Source organism: Myotis yumanensis, unplaced genomic scaffold, assembly GCF_028538775.1.
Source record: "Myotis yumanensis isolate MYYU_CA2020_CCGP unplaced genomic scaffold, mMyoYum1.0.hap1 SCAF_9, whole genome shotgun sequence".
Taxonomy (NCBI): Eukaryota; Metazoa; Chordata; class Mammalia; order Chiroptera; family Vespertilionidae; genus Myotis; species Myotis yumanensis.
In genome coordinates this window covers 69588995-69609830 of record NW_027223760.1, presented here as the reverse complement: position 1 = coordinate 69609830, position 20836 = coordinate 69588995, and the positions used below count along the sequence as shown (strand labels likewise).

At 42.7% G+C, this 20836-nt stretch overlaps 1 protein-coding gene across 1 annotated transcript in view; it reads right to left on the bottom strand.

Moving 5' to 3' along the window:
* Positions 1-20836, bottom strand: part of GSAP (gamma-secretase activating protein) — a 73352-nt gene that overhangs the window by 11217 nt on the left and 41299 nt on the right. Inside the window, exons 18-24 of the mRNA XM_070424572.1 lie at positions 20108-20190; positions 17401-17454; positions 7938-8066; positions 6971-7029; positions 6280-6311; positions 3828-3889; positions 606-701 (exon numbers count right to left, since the gene is read on the bottom strand). Of these exons, the coding sequence (XP_070280673.1) occupies positions 606-701; positions 3828-3889; positions 6280-6311; positions 6971-7029; positions 7938-8066; positions 17401-17454; positions 20108-20190 (515 nt within the window). The remainder of the gene's footprint in view (positions 1-605; positions 702-3827; positions 3890-6279; positions 6312-6970; positions 7030-7937; positions 8067-17400; positions 17455-20107; positions 20191-20836) is intronic.

The window sequence follows — 20836 nt, the reverse complement described above, 5'->3', positions numbered from 1 at the left end:
TTTTCCTGGCACATTATTTCTAGATTCTAAGCAGGGTTAGGCTTCAACTCCATATGCTTTATAAAAGGACCCAATACAGCTTTAGAATTCTGTCTAACAACATCACTTCTATTTACACATGAACTGGCATTCATTTGGATTACATGGTTTCAGTAAGTGGCTGGCTATCTGGTAGATGAGCTGCCACTCTCATCAGCAGATTCTAACGTGGTAGTATTTCTACAACTAACTGGAATCTGGCCTAATTGGACTGTTGGAGCTAATTAAGAATTGAACTTCAAGTTCTCTCATGTTTACATAAACCTCCATGCACAGAAATCATTACTTACTGTTTAATAAAATGCCAAGATGAGATATGAACATTAGGCAACCATGCTAAACTCATCACTGGTTTAGGCTTCCTGAGCATACAATCACTATTGGAAGGTTGTGCAATACACCAAGTTCTCTTTGTTTTGAGGTGGTTTTTTTTCCCCCTTTCCTCAATCTATAGCACCCAATATACTGGTTTGAGAATAGGAGACCTCCAAAAACCTAATTTGAAAAATATACTAGGAATTATATACCTGGGCGTTGGGGGATGGAAAACAGAAAGCAAAACCAACCAGTTTTGAACTGTAGTCCAGAACCATCTGTTCAATTTTCTTCTTTTCCACACCCTGTAGATGTCTTGAAAGATGGTCTTTTAGTTCAGACACCATCTGAAAACAGGATATAAATTAGATAAATCACAACCCACCCACTCACACTGGCAACTGGTTTGAGTTGGATCCATTTATTAACATTCCTTATTAATATGAAAATATTGGATCTAAAGATCCCACCAGCAGAAATGCATAATCCTCAATCTTCCTCTGATGAGCACAAATCCAGGGTGCCAACGTTTTCAAGAGGAACTATTTCTGATTCATCCAAAGCCCAGGGAGCAGTTGAGAATTCTCCAACAAATTCTAATGTGGTAGTATTTCTACAACTCCAGGCCCTGGTGAGAATTCTCCAACAAATTCCCAAACAAAAGTCGTTTACCATGTTATTTTGTCAGACTAAATTCCTAGAAATGGAATTTGTTGGGTCACACATTTAAGGTTTGTGGAGAGATCACCAAAATGCCTTCCATTGTGGTTACACTAATTCTCAACTGCACTGGATGAGGCTGTCCAACTCCCTGTACTCTGAACTTTGCTGGTATGATTTTTAAATTGTTGTCAATTTGATAGACAATAAAAAACAAGCAAGTAAAAACACTTGTTCTATTTGTCATTTGAATATAGCAATGGTAAACAATTCTTCTTCCCTTCCCATAACTTGAGATTTTTTACCTAAATTTACTTTCAAAAAATCATTGGTCACAGCCTTTATTCATTTCCCTTCTCATGTGTTGCTCTTTTTAAAAATATATTTTTTTATTGATTTCAGAGAGGAAGGGAGAGGGAGAGAGAGAAACATCAATGATGAGAGAGAATCATTGATTGACTGCCTGCCGCACGCTCACATTGGGGATAGAGCCTGCAACCCAGGCATATGCCCTGACCATGACCTCCTGACTCATAGTCATTGCTCAACCACTGAGCTACACTGGCTGGGCTGATGTATTGTTCTTGTATTGACCTATAAACTTTACTTATACACCAAATGTTAATCATTTATCACAAATATCACAAACAATTTTTCCAAATTTATCGTTTGCCTTTTGTTTTTCTGTTTAAATTTTCAATCTATCTTTTCCTATATGTCTATATTCAATAACACACTAAAGGGCCTTCTTTATTTCAAAACTATTTAACTATCCACTTATTCAAATTCTTTCACATAGTTAAATATTGTATATCCTACTCCTTTATCTATCTGATATTTCTACTGGTTTATGGCAGTGATTTTCAATTGATGTGCCACAACAATTTTTAAATTGTTCAAATGTCAAATAAAAAACGACAACAGTTAACACAATAGCCTCCAGTGCGAATGAATCAAAATTACACTATGTTTTTGCAGAATTTTAGTAATTAGTTTATGTGTGCCCTGAGATGAAAAAGGTTGAAAATTGCTGTTTTATGGTATAAAGTGGTGGTATTTGGGATAGGATGAATCTAACTTACTTTTCTTTCGCAAATAGATAACCATTGACTAAGTTTTTAAAAATTATTTCTTTCCACATGGACTTTTATACATATTATACACTAAAGATTCTAATCACATATCATACTAAAGATTCTAATTAAACTACAGTCTACTGACTATTTTGTACAAGCACCAGATTGTCGCTGTCCATGTAGACCAGGGGTCCTCAAACTACGGCCCGCGGGCCACATGCAAATACAAATATTGTATTTGTTCCCCTTTTGTTTTCTTACTTCAAAATAAGGTATGTGCAGTGTGCAGAGGAATTTGTTCATAGTTTTTTTTTAAACTATAGTCCGGCCCTCCAACGGTCTGAGGGACAGTGAACTGGCCCCCTGTTTAAAAAGTTTGAGGACCCCTGATGTAGACCAACAACACAGTCAGATATCTGGTAACGACAGTCCTACACCTCTTTACTGTGTCGACTGAGTCATTTAGTTGCTGGCAGAGACATTTTATTGGCTTTTTTATTGTATGTTATTAATCTAGATGCTAATAAATATTAACCTAGATGCTAATAACTTGTAAACGGGGTATTGTTTTCCATTATTATTTCTAACTGGTTAATCCTGACTTTTTAAAAAATAAGATAAAATAAATATAGAATCAGCAGCTTACTAACTTGTTCCTTATTTTTCATTTTCCAAGTTGTTTATTTTGTTTGTTTGTAGTATTAGACAGTCTTAGCATCTTCTTTTACTTCTGTTTCTTATTGCATTGGCTGGAATTTCCAGAACCATGTAAAATTTTAGTGAAAATCACAATGATCCTTAACTTATTTCTGATTTTAATAGAAATGCCTCCAACATTCCATTAAGAAGGATGTTGACTATTAATTAGTATTAGATTATTCATTGTCAGTTTTGGTTTTAAGGTTATACTGGCTTTTTAAAGTGATTAAGATGCTTCCCATCTTTTTTTGAAAATAATTTACATGCCATGAGAATTACCTGGTCCTCGAAAGTTTGAAAGAACAGGCTGATTAAATAACTTTGCAGCCTTTTAGGAGATGATCTTTGGCATGTTTTTCTGATTATTTTATAGTAATTGTGCTTTCAGGTCTTCTATCTCTTCTTGGCTCAGGTTTGGGCATTGTATTTGCCAAGGATACTTTGTTTAACTAGAATTTTGAAGTGTGTGAACATGTATTATACATACTGTTCTCATATGTTTTAACTTGCCATATCTAGTAGTAGATCATCCCATTCCTAAGCTTGCACAGAATTAAAAACATTTTATTAGACTTTCCTGATGTCTCTAATCAGTCTTTTAAAGATTTTGGAGTTATTTACCAATTCTGATCCTTAATTAATTTATTTTGCTTTATATTTGTTTGGTCTCCCTAGTAGTAGGATTTCTTGAGAAAGAATACTTTATTCTGTTTTATTTTAAACCAGAAATACAAATGCCACAGAGACATTGCTTTTTCCTCATTTTAAAAACTCTTAATGTACATTTCCTTATGATGTTTCGTAATTATATATTTATATTGGGGTAATTGACTAAAGTGTGTCCCCCCCCACTAGACTGTAATTCCAAGAGGACAGAAATCACATAGGTGTTCCTTACCACTGAACACACAGTGGCTGGACACAATTCTGTGTTGAAAGAATGAAAAACAAGATCAGGATGAGAAATACAACTTAGCGCTTTCCTCCCTTCTTGAACCCATGGTTTGCTGCCACCTCAGTGTCCCAGAGACCACTCACCAGCCCCACAAGCAGCCTCTGGTGGCTGTCTTCCTCCTGCAAGAGGGGTGTCACTCTTGGCTCTGAAATGAAGCAGAGCAATTGTCAAGCAGGAAATGGGCTGGAAAAAAATGGAATCCGCCTGGGTTTCCCCTCTCTTAGTCATTGGGAAAACATGACAGTTCCCTGATAAAATAAAAATTTTTCACTAGGTTAGTGTGACCTACTCCTGCAAGCTGAACTTCTCACTCAGGTGACTGCAAGAGAGCTCTGGGCAGCGGATTCAGGTCGAGACCCGGGTGAGAGAACAAAGGAGGGAGGAAGGAAGAGAGAAGGAACACATCTCCCAACAGCAACAGGCTCTGGCTTTGATTTCTCTTCAACACAAAACCTCACCACTGTCCAAGAACTTCTGCTCATGGGAGACAGAGTAACCTCTCTAAACTCTAAGGGGCACACAAACACAGGGACAGGGACTTGTTGGAAAGATCACATGACTCCCTGCCTTCTGGCCTCCCATAGTTCAGTGTCTTCAGGAATTACAAAGCTAAGGGGACCAATTACTGTGGCCATAATACTAATGGGTATGTTATCAGACTGAAAGCAACTAAATCAACATGGAAAAGTGATATGTAAGGTAAAATCCAATGGCGCTTTCTCCACCATGACTTGCACTTCACCAGCAAGACTGGGAGGTGGGGAGCAGGCGAGCAGTCTCATTGGAAGATCTGCCCTAACACTCCCCTGAGGGCACCTGGGCACCTCTGCCCTGCTCTTCCTGTCCCAGAGGGTCAGGAGGACTGAACTCTGCCGGTCCCTGGGCTGAGGACTCCTTGCGGGAGGCATGAACGCCTCTTGACACCTCAGGAGAAATCCTACATGGATCCCACATAACCTTCATGATTAAGAAGAAACAATGCAGGGTTGAGCCCAGCAGCCCTGAATTTCACACGAGTGTTCCCTTTCTGGCAGTGATGTCATCCTTCCTAGGAAACTGGCACAAGCAAAGCAGGGGCAAGCTCCCAAAAAGGTGTCAAGAGAAAATGACTCGTCACAGGACGCGAGCAGGCCTGAAGGACAGGAGCAGAAGGGGCTCCTCGGGTGGGCGGGGGCAACAACAGAAACAGACCACAGCAACATTTCCCATATTGCAAACCCCTGAATCCCACACGTTCACACCCAGCGCACTGGGCAGGACCCTGCTGACGGCTGCTGCCAGGTGCTGGTGATGCAACCCCTGGCTTCAACATGGATGGCCTGGTAACAGGCAGAGGCTGGGCCCTGGGGCCATGCAGTGGGCCCAGGCTCCATCTGCCTAGGCTGGCTGACAAGTTCACGGTCACGGTGCATGAGGGTGGAGTCCACAGCTGCGGATGTGCAGCAATACACTGTATAGAACAATTTCCGTTAGGGTCACCCAACATATACCTAAACATCCAAGCCCATAAACGTAAGTGAGATATAAAAGCAACAACTTTTTAAATAAAGACTGACTTGTATGAACCCTGAGAGAGTTCTGACAAGACTGCAAAAGGGCTTATACCTGGATATGCTTAGCATTCTCCTCCCACAGTTTTCCCAGCTAAGTCCCCTTGGTTGTCAAGACCCGCCCCAACCATCCCTACTCCTGCCCTCACCCCTCACCCTTCGCTCCTTGCCCCTCACACCTGCACCCTGAGGTTACATAACACCTATCATCTGGTTTAGAAATTATGTGTTAGCATTTCTTCCTCATGCACGAATGATATACCAGCCACCCCAGGTACAGAGAGCTATAGCATTCCCACATGTGTGGGAAAACATGACAGTTCCCTGATAAAATAAAAATTTTGATGTCAGAGTTTGTCATGTGCCAAGAGCTATAGCATTTACTCTCCTTTTCTCCCCACCCTTGCCCTGAGGAGGACCACACAAAATGGTTAAATGGTTTGCCTAAAAGGACACGGTTAGCATGGGGCCCAGCTGGAGTTTAAGCCAGTCCTGTCTGGCTCCAAGCCCAGAATCTTCCCCCACATCGCTGGGCTTACCTAGGGGCTCCTCATCTTTGCGCCCTTATGACCTCACCCAGTGAGTGCCCAAGTGTCGACCAGAATGAAAGCAGCACACCAGTCAAAGGCCCTTGTGTAATCAGACAGCTGGAGGGAGTGGCGCCCTGAGCCAAGGGAATTTCCAAAGCGCATCCTGTGGGTACAGCCAGTGGGCATGTTAACTAGATCAACTCCATGCGGTAAAATAATGAAAGCCAGAGGCCAGCACTCCGGGACCGACAAGCAAAAGCACACTCAGCAGCTGTCCCTGAAGGTCCTGGTGCCAAGACAGACATGGAGGAGCTCAGACAAGAAGATGTTAAAGGTGCTGCCTCCACTGCACTGTTGGAAGTGGGTTTCTTGCCAACCCCCAGTGGAAGGACGAAGGGTGTTACAAACAAAACACTGACTGGAATCCAAAGGCTTGATTACAGGTCTTTTCTTACCCGAATTCCTTGCTTCCAGGTTAGAAATCACCCTACAAAGAAATTAGCCAATGTTATTCACACAGGAAACATTCTTTTTTTTTAATGAAAGCCACAATAGCGTACAATGATATCCTCCTTTAACAACCCCTGCAGAAACTGTTTCTCAGGCGGGTGAAAACCTCAAAAACTTTAATCAACTTGGCAAAAGCCACATTAGGCAATTATGAAACTCAAAGCCCTTTAGTGCAAACAATGACAATAATTTAGAACAATTGCAGCTCTTAGCTATTGGAAATAATGGGAACAGAAAATAGAACAGAAGTTGGAATGGGGCCTGTACTTGTAGCATTCTGAGATGACTCACTATCCAGAAAATCTGCTTTCAAAATAAGAGCAAGCTCACAGGCCAATATCACTTTTTAAATCAGCCTACTGTCTGTATCCCCCTAAAGTGCTCAATTAATAAGAGCTTTCTCTACCACTGCCTTACAAATCATCCATCCATAGGGTACAAACCTGTAAGGCTTAACAGATCAACTTTTCCACCAGAAACTCTGACATCAAATTCCACAACAGGGCCCCACTGGCTGCATTCAGTGAGCTGACAGCATCATGATACACAAAAAAAGTCAGCTTCCATGAAAAGCAGACAAAAAATAATACAAATGATAACCATCTTACAGATACAAGAATCCCCAGTTTCACTTACTTTACTGCATTATCAAGAATATTCCTCACATATGCCTTGGACCTTCTTTTTCCTGTTTTCTAGGAGTGAGAATATGTCAGAGATATAAAAACTAAAGGTATTATGGGTGACACTTTTCACATCAAGGACATAATGGAATACAATTAAAAGTTTCAGGGAAAAGAAATACACCTTCCAGGTAAACAGATAAAATACCTAGATTATTAAAACTTTGTTTCTCTAAAACTATTATAAATTTACTAGAGGCCCAGTGCACAGATTCATGCACTGGTGGGGTCCCTCAGCCTGGCCTGCGGGGATGGGGCCGAAACCGGCTCTCCGACATCCCCCAAGGGGTCCCAGATTGCAAGAGGGTTGTTCTCAGGTGACGCACCCCAGAATCAGGCTCCTTCCTCTCTGGTTCCAGGTACATCACCCGAGAACCGCAGCTGCCAAGTCACTGCAGCTTGGCAGCTCCTGTGTTGAGCGTCAGCCCCCTGGTGGTCATTGCGCATCATAGCTACCGGGTGGACAGTCAGATGGTTGCTCAGGGTTTTATATATACAGATAGGACATTGCAAGTCAACTATACATTAATATACAGTAATACTACAACTATATACAACAACCCTCAGGTACTCTTCACCCGCAATCTCCCCAATGTTTACCTCTTATATAAATGACTATACGTGGTACACTATCCAAATCAGACACTGACACTGGTACAGTGAGTGTACAGCGCTGTCATTTTATCACAGGCGTAGATTCATGTACCACCCCAATCAAGAGACAGAAGGGCTCTATCCCCCAAAGGAGCATCAGAGAAGCACCTCTGACTGCCTATTGGGAGACTGGTCGCCACAACATAAAAGTGCCGGGCATTGGGGAGGTGCTGCAAAGGGAAGCCAGCCTTATGACTTGGGGGTGTCACCGGGACCTAACACGCCTGCTCTTGCTTCTTGCTTTGTTGTCGTGAACCCACGCGTACCTCCTCTGAGATCAGGCTGTGCCACTCTCTCCTGACCACGCTGTTGTTATAGCGTAAGTGTGGCTTGGAGCACTTCACATATTCCAGGTTGGCGTTCAGTTTTTCCCAGTAGTTCTTAAAGCTCTGCACCTGTAGGGGACAAAAACATCCGTGAGCTTGAGCAGCGGGCCCTGTTGGCCAAACTACCCAGGAGGGCCACACAAGCCTGCTGCCGACCTGGGACCCCTGACTTCCTCAGCTCGTATGGGGCAGCATTTCCGAGTGAATACCTCCCATGCAGGATGGCATTCTCATCCCAATAGGGATTCTAAAGTAGAGAGATTTGAAGAGTCTTTGCTTCCCCACTTCCTTTCCTACCCCCTTTTACACAGAGAGAGCCGCTGCTCCCTTCCCCAAGCTGGTATGACTCCCCTGGGTTAAGGCTAAGCGGGTCAGCCTATGTTAAACACACAGTGTTGTATCAACAACGCCGTGTTCAGTCAGAGAATGTTCATGAGATTTGGAGCACATGGAATAGGCTCACTTTCCCACCAAGCTTATCTACTGCCAAAGAATTTATTTTTCAAAACGTAGGAATCGGAAAGGCGAAGTGAACTAGCTTCACATCCAGTTGTCAAATACTCCAGAACAGAATAGTTGGCATCCTAATTAGGTCTTTGACTTGTTGATATAATTGTACTACCCTGAAGCAAGAATGTATCCATTAGGTTCATTTTTAAATTAAATGAAATATTAAGCCTCTTCAATGTTGAAAGATATAGTGACACAAATTGTTTTCTTTTAAATCAATGAAGATAAATCTGATACACACGTGCTTGCCAACGTGTGTATCATATAAAATATGCAATTATAAAAGATTTGAATGGAGCCAAGGTTGCAATATGAGGCCATAAAACAAAGTGAGCTAATGCTTACTGTGGTAACAGACTTGGCTGTATTGCAAGAGAAAAAAATAAGAAATAAAATATGTCTCAATCAAGAAACATGCTGCTCTGGCTGATTTGGCTCAGTGGATAGAGCATCAGCCTGGGGACTGAAGGTCCTGGGTTTAATTCCGGCCACGGGCACAGGCCCAGGTTGCAGGCTTGATCCCCAGTAGGGGGCGTGCAGGAGGCAGCCGATCAATGATTCTCTCTCATCATTGATGTTTCTATCTCTCTCTCCCTCTTCCTTCCTCTCTGAAATCAATAAAACTATATTTTAAAAAAGAAAAGAAACATGCCCTTATGTTAAACAAGAGCACATTATCCAAATTCTTACTGAACGGACGGTCATAATTGGTTCAAAATGGGTTTTGGAGTATCTGTGAAGTGAGTTACATAATAATAACTGCCATTTTAGGAGCCTGAAAGCCCAGTCCAGCCAACAATCCTTCTCACAAAGACAAAAACCTATTTCCAAGACAGTGCCATTTCTAGGGGAATCGTAACACTGGAGCCAGGTCATACTCCCCCTGTCCTATCTCATTCACCTTTTCTTTCGTTTTCCGTTTATTTATACTGAATGTATCTTTACTCATCCTTTGGACTTCCTTGTATTGAAATAATAATAATGATGATGAAAGTAAATCCTGCTAATATTAGGTCCCTGATGGTTAAGTTACTGCAACTTACTTGCTATTTCACCTCTGGGCCCAGGCACAGGGCAGCCAAAAGCCAGAAAACTTATTGGTATTGTGGTGACATCTAGTGGTGAATGAAGCTACCGGCTTTTCCTGCATTGGACAGGTGTTCCACCATGCGGCCCGCAGGTATGTGAGGGGAGAAATGCGGTGTCCTACCTGTCACAGGGCCTCTTCCCCTCAGACCAAATGCCATCCTCCCATCAGAAGACCCCACCTCCCACACCCACGCTGTGGGTCCTAAGAAAATCTCTCTCCCAAACTGCCTTCCTCCTCCTCACTCCCCCACTTAAAAAATCCCTTTTCTCAGCTGAGAAAAAAACAGGTAAAGCAAGTCCATGGACAGGCTTCACGGGGGCTCATGAACCCACTGATGGCATATGAAATGGAGTGTGTGTTTGTATGAGCGCTTTTCTGGGAAGGTCGATAGTTTGCACCAGATTTTCAAAGGAATCCATGGCCTGACATAGTTCAAAACCACTGAGTTTGAAGGAAAAGAATCTAAGTTTAAAACAACGACAGCAGCTTACACTTAAATAAGAAACACTGTTAGCCAAAAGTCTCCAAAATATTTTAATATAAACTTACAGGTCTTTCAAGGAGGCCACTGGGCTGCATGTTATACTGTAGCTACTGAGGTAGTACAGAGAGCAATGCCCAGGATATCTCACTACGTGGTATCTACTAGATAACTGATGCAACCTTTTGAGCTATAAAAATTCATAGGGATCATTGTAAATTGGGAGATCTATTCGGAAGTCTGGTTAATAGATGAGACCCAAAGGATGAAAAGGATTTGAGTAAGTGAAGGATAAGAAGAGGACGTTCCAAGGGGAGCTCTGAGGAAGTGAGTGAAGACTGAGACACCCCAGTGTGGATTCTGGGTTTAGATCAGAGGCAGAGCCTTAGAGAAAGCAGAGAAAACAACCAAGAACACTTCATTCTCGGTGGTGAAGATGGCTGCCTCTGGAGTTGATTCCGAACGTCAGCAGCCACTGGATCCCATCCCCTGGAGATGTAACTGTTTGGGGCGTGACCTGAGCCTCCTGAGTTTTACAGGTTCCCCAAGCAATCCTACCGTTCAGCCAGCGCTGAGAACACCACTTGAACATGTCCAGGGAATCCCAGTCCCGACGCCTACCCTCAAACATTTTCCTCTATCTGCACCCCTGGTTAAAGGTGGAGGAAGGCTGAGGTTGTGTTGTTAAGTAACAGGAGACAGCATTAAAGAGGAGGTTGGGGCCAATCTGTGAAGGATCTCAACTGCCAGTGAGTACCAGCATGCTCATTAATCCAGAGAATATACGAAGCCCACGATAAAATTGTAGATATTGGGGGCACTGCACAGCCACATCCTAACAGCCAACCGGGGAGCACAGACAGCCACTCCTCTCAGTCAACCAGCACTGATGGAACTACTTGTTTACTAAGCGCTGTATTCATCAGAAACAACTGAGCAAAGAGAAAGCCCAAGAAACACACACTGGCTACTTTAAAAGAACTCATAAAACTTTAAAATACACACACAAAAGCTTTATAAGAAAGATACCCATGAATTTAGCTGCTTCTGGGAGATGTGGTGTTAGAAGCCATTAGATACTCCAGGAACAACCCAGAATTTTTCTACTCAAAGGGGAGTTTTAAACTTTGATTTTGAAAGAAGTTTCTTCTTGAGAAATAATCTATTTTTGTCTCCTAGGATGACATGGAATAATTAACAAATGTAGACAATGACAACTATTAACTGAACAAAAGAACGAAAGAGTTACATTAAGGGACTGTTTCCCATTTATGATTTGGATTGCCAGTTGATTTTTTTTTTTTTAAAGTATTTTTAAGTCCTGTGGTGCAGGCTCATCTGCAAATTGCTGTCAGGAGAAAACATCTGCCCTTCATTTCCAGACAGCCCTCTGGCTGTGGTCCTAAGTCTTCTGATTCACCAGCATCTTCTCACTGGAGAGGAAGCCAACTCAGAGAGAACCTTCCCTCTCCAGGCCAGGGCTCAACCAGCAGGGCTAAAGCTCCGTGCACTCTGAGCCGTCAGTGGATACCATCTCGGTATCAGCCTTTACTTGCAGCCCAGAGAAACACAGGGACCCACCACCTCCAGCACAGACAGCATAAAATAGAGACGTCTATGTGTCCACGAAGCCAGCGAGGCACCACGCTAAGCCAAGATGCTCTGGTGGCTGGACTCCTGAGGTGACAGAGTGAAAGGCTCTGCCTCTCTGGCTGCATCGTGTTCAAGCCTGTGCTGTTCCCGTGGCTTCTCCGGCTAACAACTTCTGCTTGGTGTTGCATATAGACATGCTAGTCATTAGAGGTATGCCACTTGCACCTTGCATTTTACAAAACAGCCCCTTACCAAAAAATGCCTTTCCTGAGGAGATAGGGGAACTATGTACAAAAATAATAATTGTTTATCAAGGATTTGCAGGAACCTCATGACTGAACTCACATCAACTAGAGTGAACAGGCTAAGAACAAAGAAGTTTCGCCATCTTCCTCAGGCCCCTGCTGGTGCCCAGATGTCTGCCAACCTCAGTCACCTCTTGCTCCTACCGTTTCCCCTCCCTTGATATAAAAGAAGCCTGAATTCTGTACTTTCTCAGGATGGTTCTTTAGGATGCTAGTCCGCCATATTCTCGGCTTGCTGGCTTTCTGAATAAAGTCACCTTTTCTTGCCTCAACACCTTGTCACTCAACTTATTGGCTGCTGGGCAGAGAGTGGTACGAGCGTGGACTCAGTTTCACTGAGGCTTCCTGTTAAGGATGGCATGTTGCAAGTGCAAGTTCTCCTATTTATAAATGGACTTCCTCCTTTTCCTAACATCTAGTAACAAAGAGATCTCTTCTTAGCTGGGTGAAGTTCTCGTAGCCATTTTTCATAGGTTTTATTTTCATGTAATCACTAAATATGGCTCTAAATTATTCCATCTCAAAATCAGCATGTACCCTGAGAACGCCCATACTAAGGGATTTCCCTCCTGTCAGCCTTAAGAATGAAACATTATGTCTCTAACCAAAACTCTGAATAAGAGCAGCAGCATAGCCTAGTGCAGTGATGGTGAACCTTTTGAGCTCGGCGTGTCAGCATTTTGAAAAACCCTAACTTAACTCTGGTGCCGTGTCACATATAGAAATTTTTTTATATTTGCAACCATAGTAAAACAAAGATTTATATTTTTGATACTTATTTTATATATTTAAATGCCATTTAACAAAGAAAAATCAACCAAAACAATGAGTTCGCGTGTCACCTCTCACACGCGTGTCATAGGTTCACCATCACTGGCCTAGTGACTAGTAGGAGAGAAACAAAAACAAGAATCCTTGATCCTGGGTGTGTTCTTCAATTGCATCATCAGAGAAGTAAACTGTCACATCTCTACAGATATGACAGGAGTGGATTTACCAGCCTGGTGCTCTGTTTTTAGTAAGTAGTGTTTCATAAAATTGTTTTACAATGTTAATTTTACTTGCCATAACTCACTGTCCAGAAATGTTGTATAGGAAAAATTCTTTTTTTTTTTTTCTCTACTACAGTCTACTCACAGAATATTTCACTTCTGGTCACCAAATATGTGAGGGTTTTTCCCCACATCTATCAGTTCTCTAACATCAGTTGGGTGTCGACCATTGGACTTAATTTTGACACTCTCTACCTAGAGACAGTGTTAGATCCCACAGGTTAAGGGCTCCGTCCCATAAAAATGCCCCCTTCTTCAGATGCCAATCGCAAGTCCAGATTATCACCTGTGCTTCTAACTGCTGGGCGGTGAGTTGAAGGTTTCCAGAACCTCCTCCTTGGGTTTGATAATTTGCAACAGTTGTTCACAGAATTCAGGAAAACAGGTTCCTTATCATAAAAAGACACAATTCAGGAAGGGCCAGATGGAAGAGATGCAAAGGGCAAGGCATGTGGAAAGGGGCTATGAGCTTCTATGCCCCCTGCAGGCACACCACCCTCCCTGCACCTCCACATGCTCACCCAGCCCAGAAGCACTCCATATCCGTTCGTTAGGACTCTTCCCGGAAGCTCCCCTACAAAGGCATGGCTGGGTGAATCATTCGCCATTGGTGATTGAACTCAATCTCTAGCCACCCTCACCTCAGGAGGTGGGGAGTGGGGTGGGGCTGAAAGTGCCAACCCTCTAATCCCCTGGTTGCTTCTCAGGGCCACAGTCCCACCCTTAGGTGCTTTTCAAAAGCACCTCAACAAGGTCATCTCAGATGTGGTTGAAAGGGGCTGGTTATAAATAACAAAAGACACTCTCACCTCCCTGCTGTGGTGCCATTTCAGAAACTGGGAACAAACACTAACTATTATAACAAAAGATGTCCCTGTAATGCTTATCACTTAGGAAATGATAAGGATTTTAGGAGCTCTGTGCCAGGAACTATGGATATGTCTGGAAGGCCAAATATATATTTCTAGTTATAACACAATATCACATATGTATAAAATGAACTTTGAAAAATCAATTATTTCCCACATAACCAATGGACATTTCTGATAAAGCTACATTTTTATCAAAGCAACAATTCTCATTTTTAAAAACTGTCAGCTGTGGGGCATGGTGGTACATGGAGGAGCGAGATGTCCCAGGGCCGCAGGGCCACAGGGCTGAACGGTGGCCGTGGCTGCTGGTGCATCAGCGCAAGGCAAAGTCTATTAAATGTTGAGGAAAGGGAGAGGGGGGAAAGGGAGAAGGAGAGAGAGGGAGAGAGAGGGAGAAAGAGGGAGAGAGAGAGAAACGTCGATGTGAGAGAGACACATGGATCTGCCAGCTCCTGCAAGCACCCCGATCAGGAATGGAACCCGGCGTTAAAGGTGTCTTCCACTGATCATCACAGTGACGTGTGACAAGCTCCCTGGGGAATCTGGACACATCTGTCAGAATCACAAACCGTGGCAATCCTACTTTAAGACGTGGCCCTGATGGTAATCTCACACACGTGCGCTAAAACCTTTATCACCAAGGCTCACGGAAATATTGTGTGTTTGAAAAAGGGCAGAAACAACTTAAATACTATCAATAGTAATATTAATTAAATAAAGCATGGCACAGCCCTAGCATTACATTTTTAAAAAATAAATTAAATAAAGTGCCATTTCATTGTGGCTCTGGCTTTTAAAAAGATAATCAGCTGTTACACTGTGACTGCATCAGTAGTTTGGATCTCTAACAAACTTTTCACTTAAGCCAGTGGTTCTCAACCTGTGGGTCGCGACCCCGTTGGCGGTCGAACGGCCCTTTCACAGGGGTCACCTAAGACCATCCTGCATATCAGATATTTACATTACGATTCACAACAGTAGCAACATTACAGTTATGAAGTAGCAACGACAATAATTTTATGGTTGGGTCACAACATGAGGAACTGTATTTAAAGGGTCAGGAGGTTGAGAACCACTGATTTAAGCGATGGTGGTTGTCGGTATTGGGAAGGTCAAGGAAAAGGTGTCATGGTGTTTCACTAAGCAATTCATTAGACCCATGCTCTGCCCAGTTAAAACGGTATTTTTAAACTTTTTAAGAAAAGAGGCATAATTAAATAAACAAGTCTAAATGGAACAGTCAGCTACCCTTCTCCCAATCCTCGGCGGCCTTCAGACACCTGACAGACACTACAGCCACACCCTCCCTCCTGAGTGGTCGTAGGCGGGCCAGTCTCTGGGTCAGGTAGTTAATAACCTCTAAACAAATGATGAAATAAAAGGCTTCCATTTTTTATAAAATGAAACTAAAGATGTCTGGCTTAAAAAATACCTGGGTAAAAATACTACATTTCTCCATCTTTGGGATGCTCTTTCAACTTTTATCTTTATTTTCAAGTTACTTTTCCTTTTTTTAATCTGTACTAGTACATGCTTCCTGTGGTAGGACAGTCTTACTAGTTTCTCTTGTCATCATAAAATCAAGAATGATTTTTAACCTTTTTTCAAAAGTTGCCGCTTCCCTAGAGAAAGCCATGCTTTAAGAAGGGATAAAATCATCCTAGGAAACTGCTCTTGATGACATTCCTTTTAGGATGAGACTTGTTTTAATATACCCCTTTTTTCCTTTTTAAAATGCTTTTGAAAGTAATTTTATAAAGTAAGGAAGCCTGTTGTCTTTCGGGTGGCAATCCTCTAATTCAACTGGTTTATGTGTCCTAACATGTTCATAGGGGCAAAAGCACGTTTACAGTTTGAATACATGAAACAGTTTATTCTTTATTATTATTTATTAATCATTGTCTTATTTATTTGTATTATAACTGTAAACCTACTTTTACCCACCCCTGTATATGAAACGTCTGTAAAGTGCTCCGCTTCAAACTAAAATCATCTGCAGAGAAAGCAGGAGGAAAGCACGTATCCAGTTGCATTTTTCCTTCCCTCTCCCGACTCCCTATCAGGGCAGTCACACCAAGGAGAACAGAAGCAATTGTGGGTCAGAGTAAACAGGGGGTCCCTCGGGCCTCACGGAAAGTCTGGCTGCAAGCATGCTTTCAAAGGTCGCGTAGGATTCAGGTCATAGGTGCTCGGAGCCAACTGCTGTCAGGTGAGCGTGGCAAGAACAGTCTTATAACTGGGGCTGGGAGGGAGGCACAGAGGCGGGGATGTGTCACCGCAACAGGGTCCCTCATAATATAATTAAGCTGGAACTTGGGATAGAAAAAGTTGGTCAGAGGCAGCAGCATTCAGTGATGAGTATCATTCAAGCAGAGATGGAGAAACAAATGAGAGATATCAGGGCCAGGTGTCCTGTGAAGCGGAAGGTACTGATCAGTCTTCCAGGCTGAGTGACTGGGGTGGAGATGAGGGAACTGGCCACGCCAAACCCAGGACCATCTTCTCCTGAGCCCAAGGCCAGTCCCAGCAGTAGATCCCTAAGCCCCACCCCCCAGCCCACCCCCGGCCACCACCCCCACCCCCCATCCCCAGCCCTCTCTCATCCCCAGTGCATCACTGTGACCTCAACCGCCCACGGCTTTCCCCCAGCTGCCCAGGCCTGGCAGGCCCTTCATGGATCCAAAAGAATCAAATGTAAAGAAAAGGCAGTTGCACACTGAGCTGCCTGCTGCCAAAAGTTGAGAGTTCCCAGTACACACCAGTCTATAATTAACAGGAGGCAGTGCCAAAACCAACAAAGGAGCTTCAAGGGAACTGTACTAAAATACTCCCCAGTTCTTAACTACATATGCATTCGCTACTACTCACCCACCCACCCCATTCTCCCTATTGTAGTCAGACAGTCTTCTGAAACCACCAGACTACAGAAAGACACTAATAGCTACCGCTCCCTCCCGGGCAGGAAGGAGGGGTGCAGCAGCTTGAGCGAGGCCACAGACAGCCACTGAAGAAACAGAAAAGCTGTTCTTAGAAGCAGAAGGATATGAAATAATCCCAGCCAGGTTACTTAATGGTTTTAGGGTCGTGTGTGTGTGTGTGTGTGTGTGTGTGTGTTATGAGGGGGTGACAGCACAAATGGAGTAAAAAAACAGCTACCAGGCCCTATAAGATAATTTACCAGAGCTGATGGGTTTAAGGCACAGTATAAAGCACTAGTTCTATATGGTTTACAATGAGCCCTGTAATTCTCTATCCAGAAAACTTCCCTGTTCGAAGAGCATTCCTAAGAATGCCATAACATCATCCTCCGTGGCTACTCAACCACTTAGGGAGGATAAAGGCTCTAACCTTTATCCCCTCCTCCTCTGACAGTTCACAATCCCTCTGGAACTGCCATTATACTCGGGCCATCGAGGTGTGACGAGGTGTGACTCTGGTGTGGCGATAGCAAGGAAGCCAGGCACGGCTGCGCCTGAAAGTCTCTGACCGTGTGGACTCACCTTCATCAGAGGCAACGTGATCTCTTCCGTCACAAGGCTTATTCCAGGAATTTCCTGCAGTGGGGGCCAAACAGACACACAATGTCAACGGCCACAAGCTCAAGCCCTCAGGAAAGGTCTCCTGCACAGACAGAAGCCGAGGGCAGCGTCCAGTTTGCTAACCTCTACTTTAAATAAACCCCGGAGTTTATAAATAACAGTGAACACAGCCTATCTCTTGTCACAGGAAGAAAAAGACTCCTTAAAGTTATGACTTTAATAGTTGACAGTGTCTAAAGGAAAGAAGATGAATGAACAGAGCAAACAGTATATGGTTTGCATGTTTCCATTTGCACTACCAGTGTAATAATAAGGGGGGCATGTTCCAGGTTTTATAATCCTTCCTCCCTCTCCTCCTCTTTCATTTAAATGCACTGCAGTTGGTTCCAACTCACTAGAAGGAACCAAGATTAACTGGATCCTTGTATGACTGCCGTAGAAGTTTTCTGCACCTCACCCTTCACCATAATTTCAGAGCTAAGAGACCCCTATAAAGTTGGCGCAACGCTATCACCATGGCAACTGTAAAGGGTGTGCACTTCATCTCAGGAAGTCCCAATTATAACCTCCTGCTGGCAAGTGAGCATTAAAACAGACACTGACCATAAGGGGATAAACTTCCAAAATTGCCTTCTACTTACTGTTATTTTCAAAATGTGTTTCTGTGTGAATTATGCATATCAGCCTCTCAATTAATCAATTCATCTTCCATTTCCAAAAAAAAAAAGTACATAATACATGAGAATATAATTCAGAAGGTGTTAAGTAGAAATAAAATCTGATATTTGGATAGGACTTAAATGTCCTGGGTTATACTGGGTTTAGAAAGGGATTGCAGTGATAGAGAAATTTCTAGAACAGTCAAGCAGCTGAGTTCTCCACTGCGAGAATAAAAAGCCTGTGAAAAGAATCTTCTGTGTGCTTCACAACATAGGACACTTCAAAAAAAGCATTAAAGTGTCGCTACAGCTTTATAAATAACACCTTTAAATAGGTATAACAAGGCTAATTGTTTGCACAGCATAATTTAGGGTTATCAATGTGTAAGAGCACCCTATTATCTGGTATCTTTAAAAAAATCCAATTCAATTATTTCACAAAAATAATCTCCCTCCATACAGAAGTGTGAAATTAATGTTTTCTATTGTGCCAAGTGCTTATCAAGGGTGCAGCAATGAGAGCATTTGCAGGTTAGAGAAAGAAAAAAAAATGATTTGCATCATTGCTAAGGAGAAGCATAGATTTTGAAAATTTCAGGATCAGAAGAGACCTTCAAGGTAACCTACTTTAACCACAAGAACCTTAAAGCAACGTGGTAAACCCTAAAATAAGCTTAGTTCACAGGGGGTTATAATTTAGGGGTTTTTACGTTGTGCTTCCTGTAGGATGTCACTTTATATGGCCACAGCAGCTCCTCTGCCGCACGAAGCCATGAGAAATGCAAAAGTGAAGACTCGCCTGTCAGGCTGCTGAGCTCCATCTTAAAACACAACCTGAGAACTACAGGTCCTGACCCTGCCTCCAATACTGAACCTGACAGGGCCGGACAGCGAGAGAGAGCGATGGGTGCTGAGCGGAAGAGGCCGAGATGTGCATTTCCTGACCGGGTGGCTTACCCTGCAAACTTCCTGCCACATTACCACGGCGTCTGCATGTATATTCACAAGGGCTCTTAACGAAAACAGGGAGGACCCGGTATAAGCTCAGGTCTTCCCCTTATAATTCTACAGTGAGGCATGGACGTTTAATAACTCTAACAGCTAAAGACAAGAACAGAGGGGCCTGGAGGAAAACGCTGCCATTGTACATACCAAAAATTGAGATCTTAACCAAACACACCTAAGGTGTCTTTCTTCAGGACTATGTTTAAGTAGTCTCCGTACAAAACGGAAAGGGCCACAGGTTATCCGGGCGCATCTTTTCCTAGGTCTATTTCCAAGATTGAATTTATTTCTCTAAATGCCTTTCTGATCCGAACTCCCTGCCTCAAGACTAAGCATGCAGGCTGGCATCTACATAGGAAAGGAGAGAAAGCAGAACCAGAACCTTTTTCGGGCGAAGCCAGTGCTTGCTTTGCACTTTCCCATCCAGCCAAGTGCAGTTCATTGCACCTTGTTCAAGAGAAAGTGAACCATGCTCTAGCTCAGTGCTCCCTATTTAAAAAGGAGGCAGACGGCACCAACAGGAAGAAAAGGTTCAAGGAGTGAGTTTGCTCAAGGTTACCAACTTACTGATTGTAAAGCTCTAGAGTTATGACACATTTTCCTTGCAAGGTCAGGAACGTGCTAATCTGCTAAGTAAAGAGAACCACTCAGATTAACAGCAGTGGTCCAATGTTCCTTGTTTATAAAACCCCAAGAAATGTTTTAATCCACTCTAGATGCTAATCAAATTAAGATACCTTTTGAAGATGATAAAGATTTAGGTCTGTTTGGTAATGGGAAGAATAACAAATATCCTATGCCTTCTCCTCAATTATCTTGTTTTATAAATACCTTTGGCCAACAGCAAGTATTATTTTTCTGCCAGAAAATGCCAATTCAGTTCCTTATCAGTCAAAATCAAAATGAAATCACAGCCTTAGTCACTGTGACAGGAATGCCCTACAACTGACCCACAACTGTGAGTTAATTTCAATTACATAAGGAACACAAAAACTGTAACTTACTGTATTCCAAGTGAGCACTGAGGAATACGGCAAAAGTTTATCCATGTTACTTGTCTCTGGGTATATGCTCCAATATGAAGACGCTGAGCAGGTTTTTGAAAGGAAAAAAAATAGACATGGTTTAATAATCAGGCAGTAGACACTGTAATTTGCCAAAATGAGCAAACCAACAACAGTTGTCATCCTCTAAACATTAACCATTATAATTTTATCTACTGATTAGAATGTTCAGATTCTGCTTTTGACAATGACAATAAATTTTTTAACAATTATTTGACATCCTGGCTGGTGTGGCTCCGGTGGTTGGAGCATAGGCCTACGTACCAAAGGGTTTCTCTTTCTCTCTCTCTCTCTCTCTCTCTCTCTCTCTCTCTCTCTCTCTCTCTCTCCTCTCCCCCCCCCCCCCGCCCCCAAATCAATTTTTAAAAAATAAAAAAAAGTAGGAATTGCTTTTAAAAATTAGGCACTTATATTTATCCAAATGGCATTATACCACTTTATCGCAAACCAGCGAACACAAAACAAATGCTACCTTTTATTGAAAAAAAAAAATCACTGATGAGGTGATAGAATCAAAATCATATCTTTTATCTCATCAGTCTCTGAACAGCCACAGCTTCTCACAAAACCACAAAAGAATGAAATTTAATTAGCTGCTGACTACAACAGAGGGGGTGGGGAAGCTACTAACCAGCATTTTGACAGGTTGAGGCATTATCAGTGCAGTAT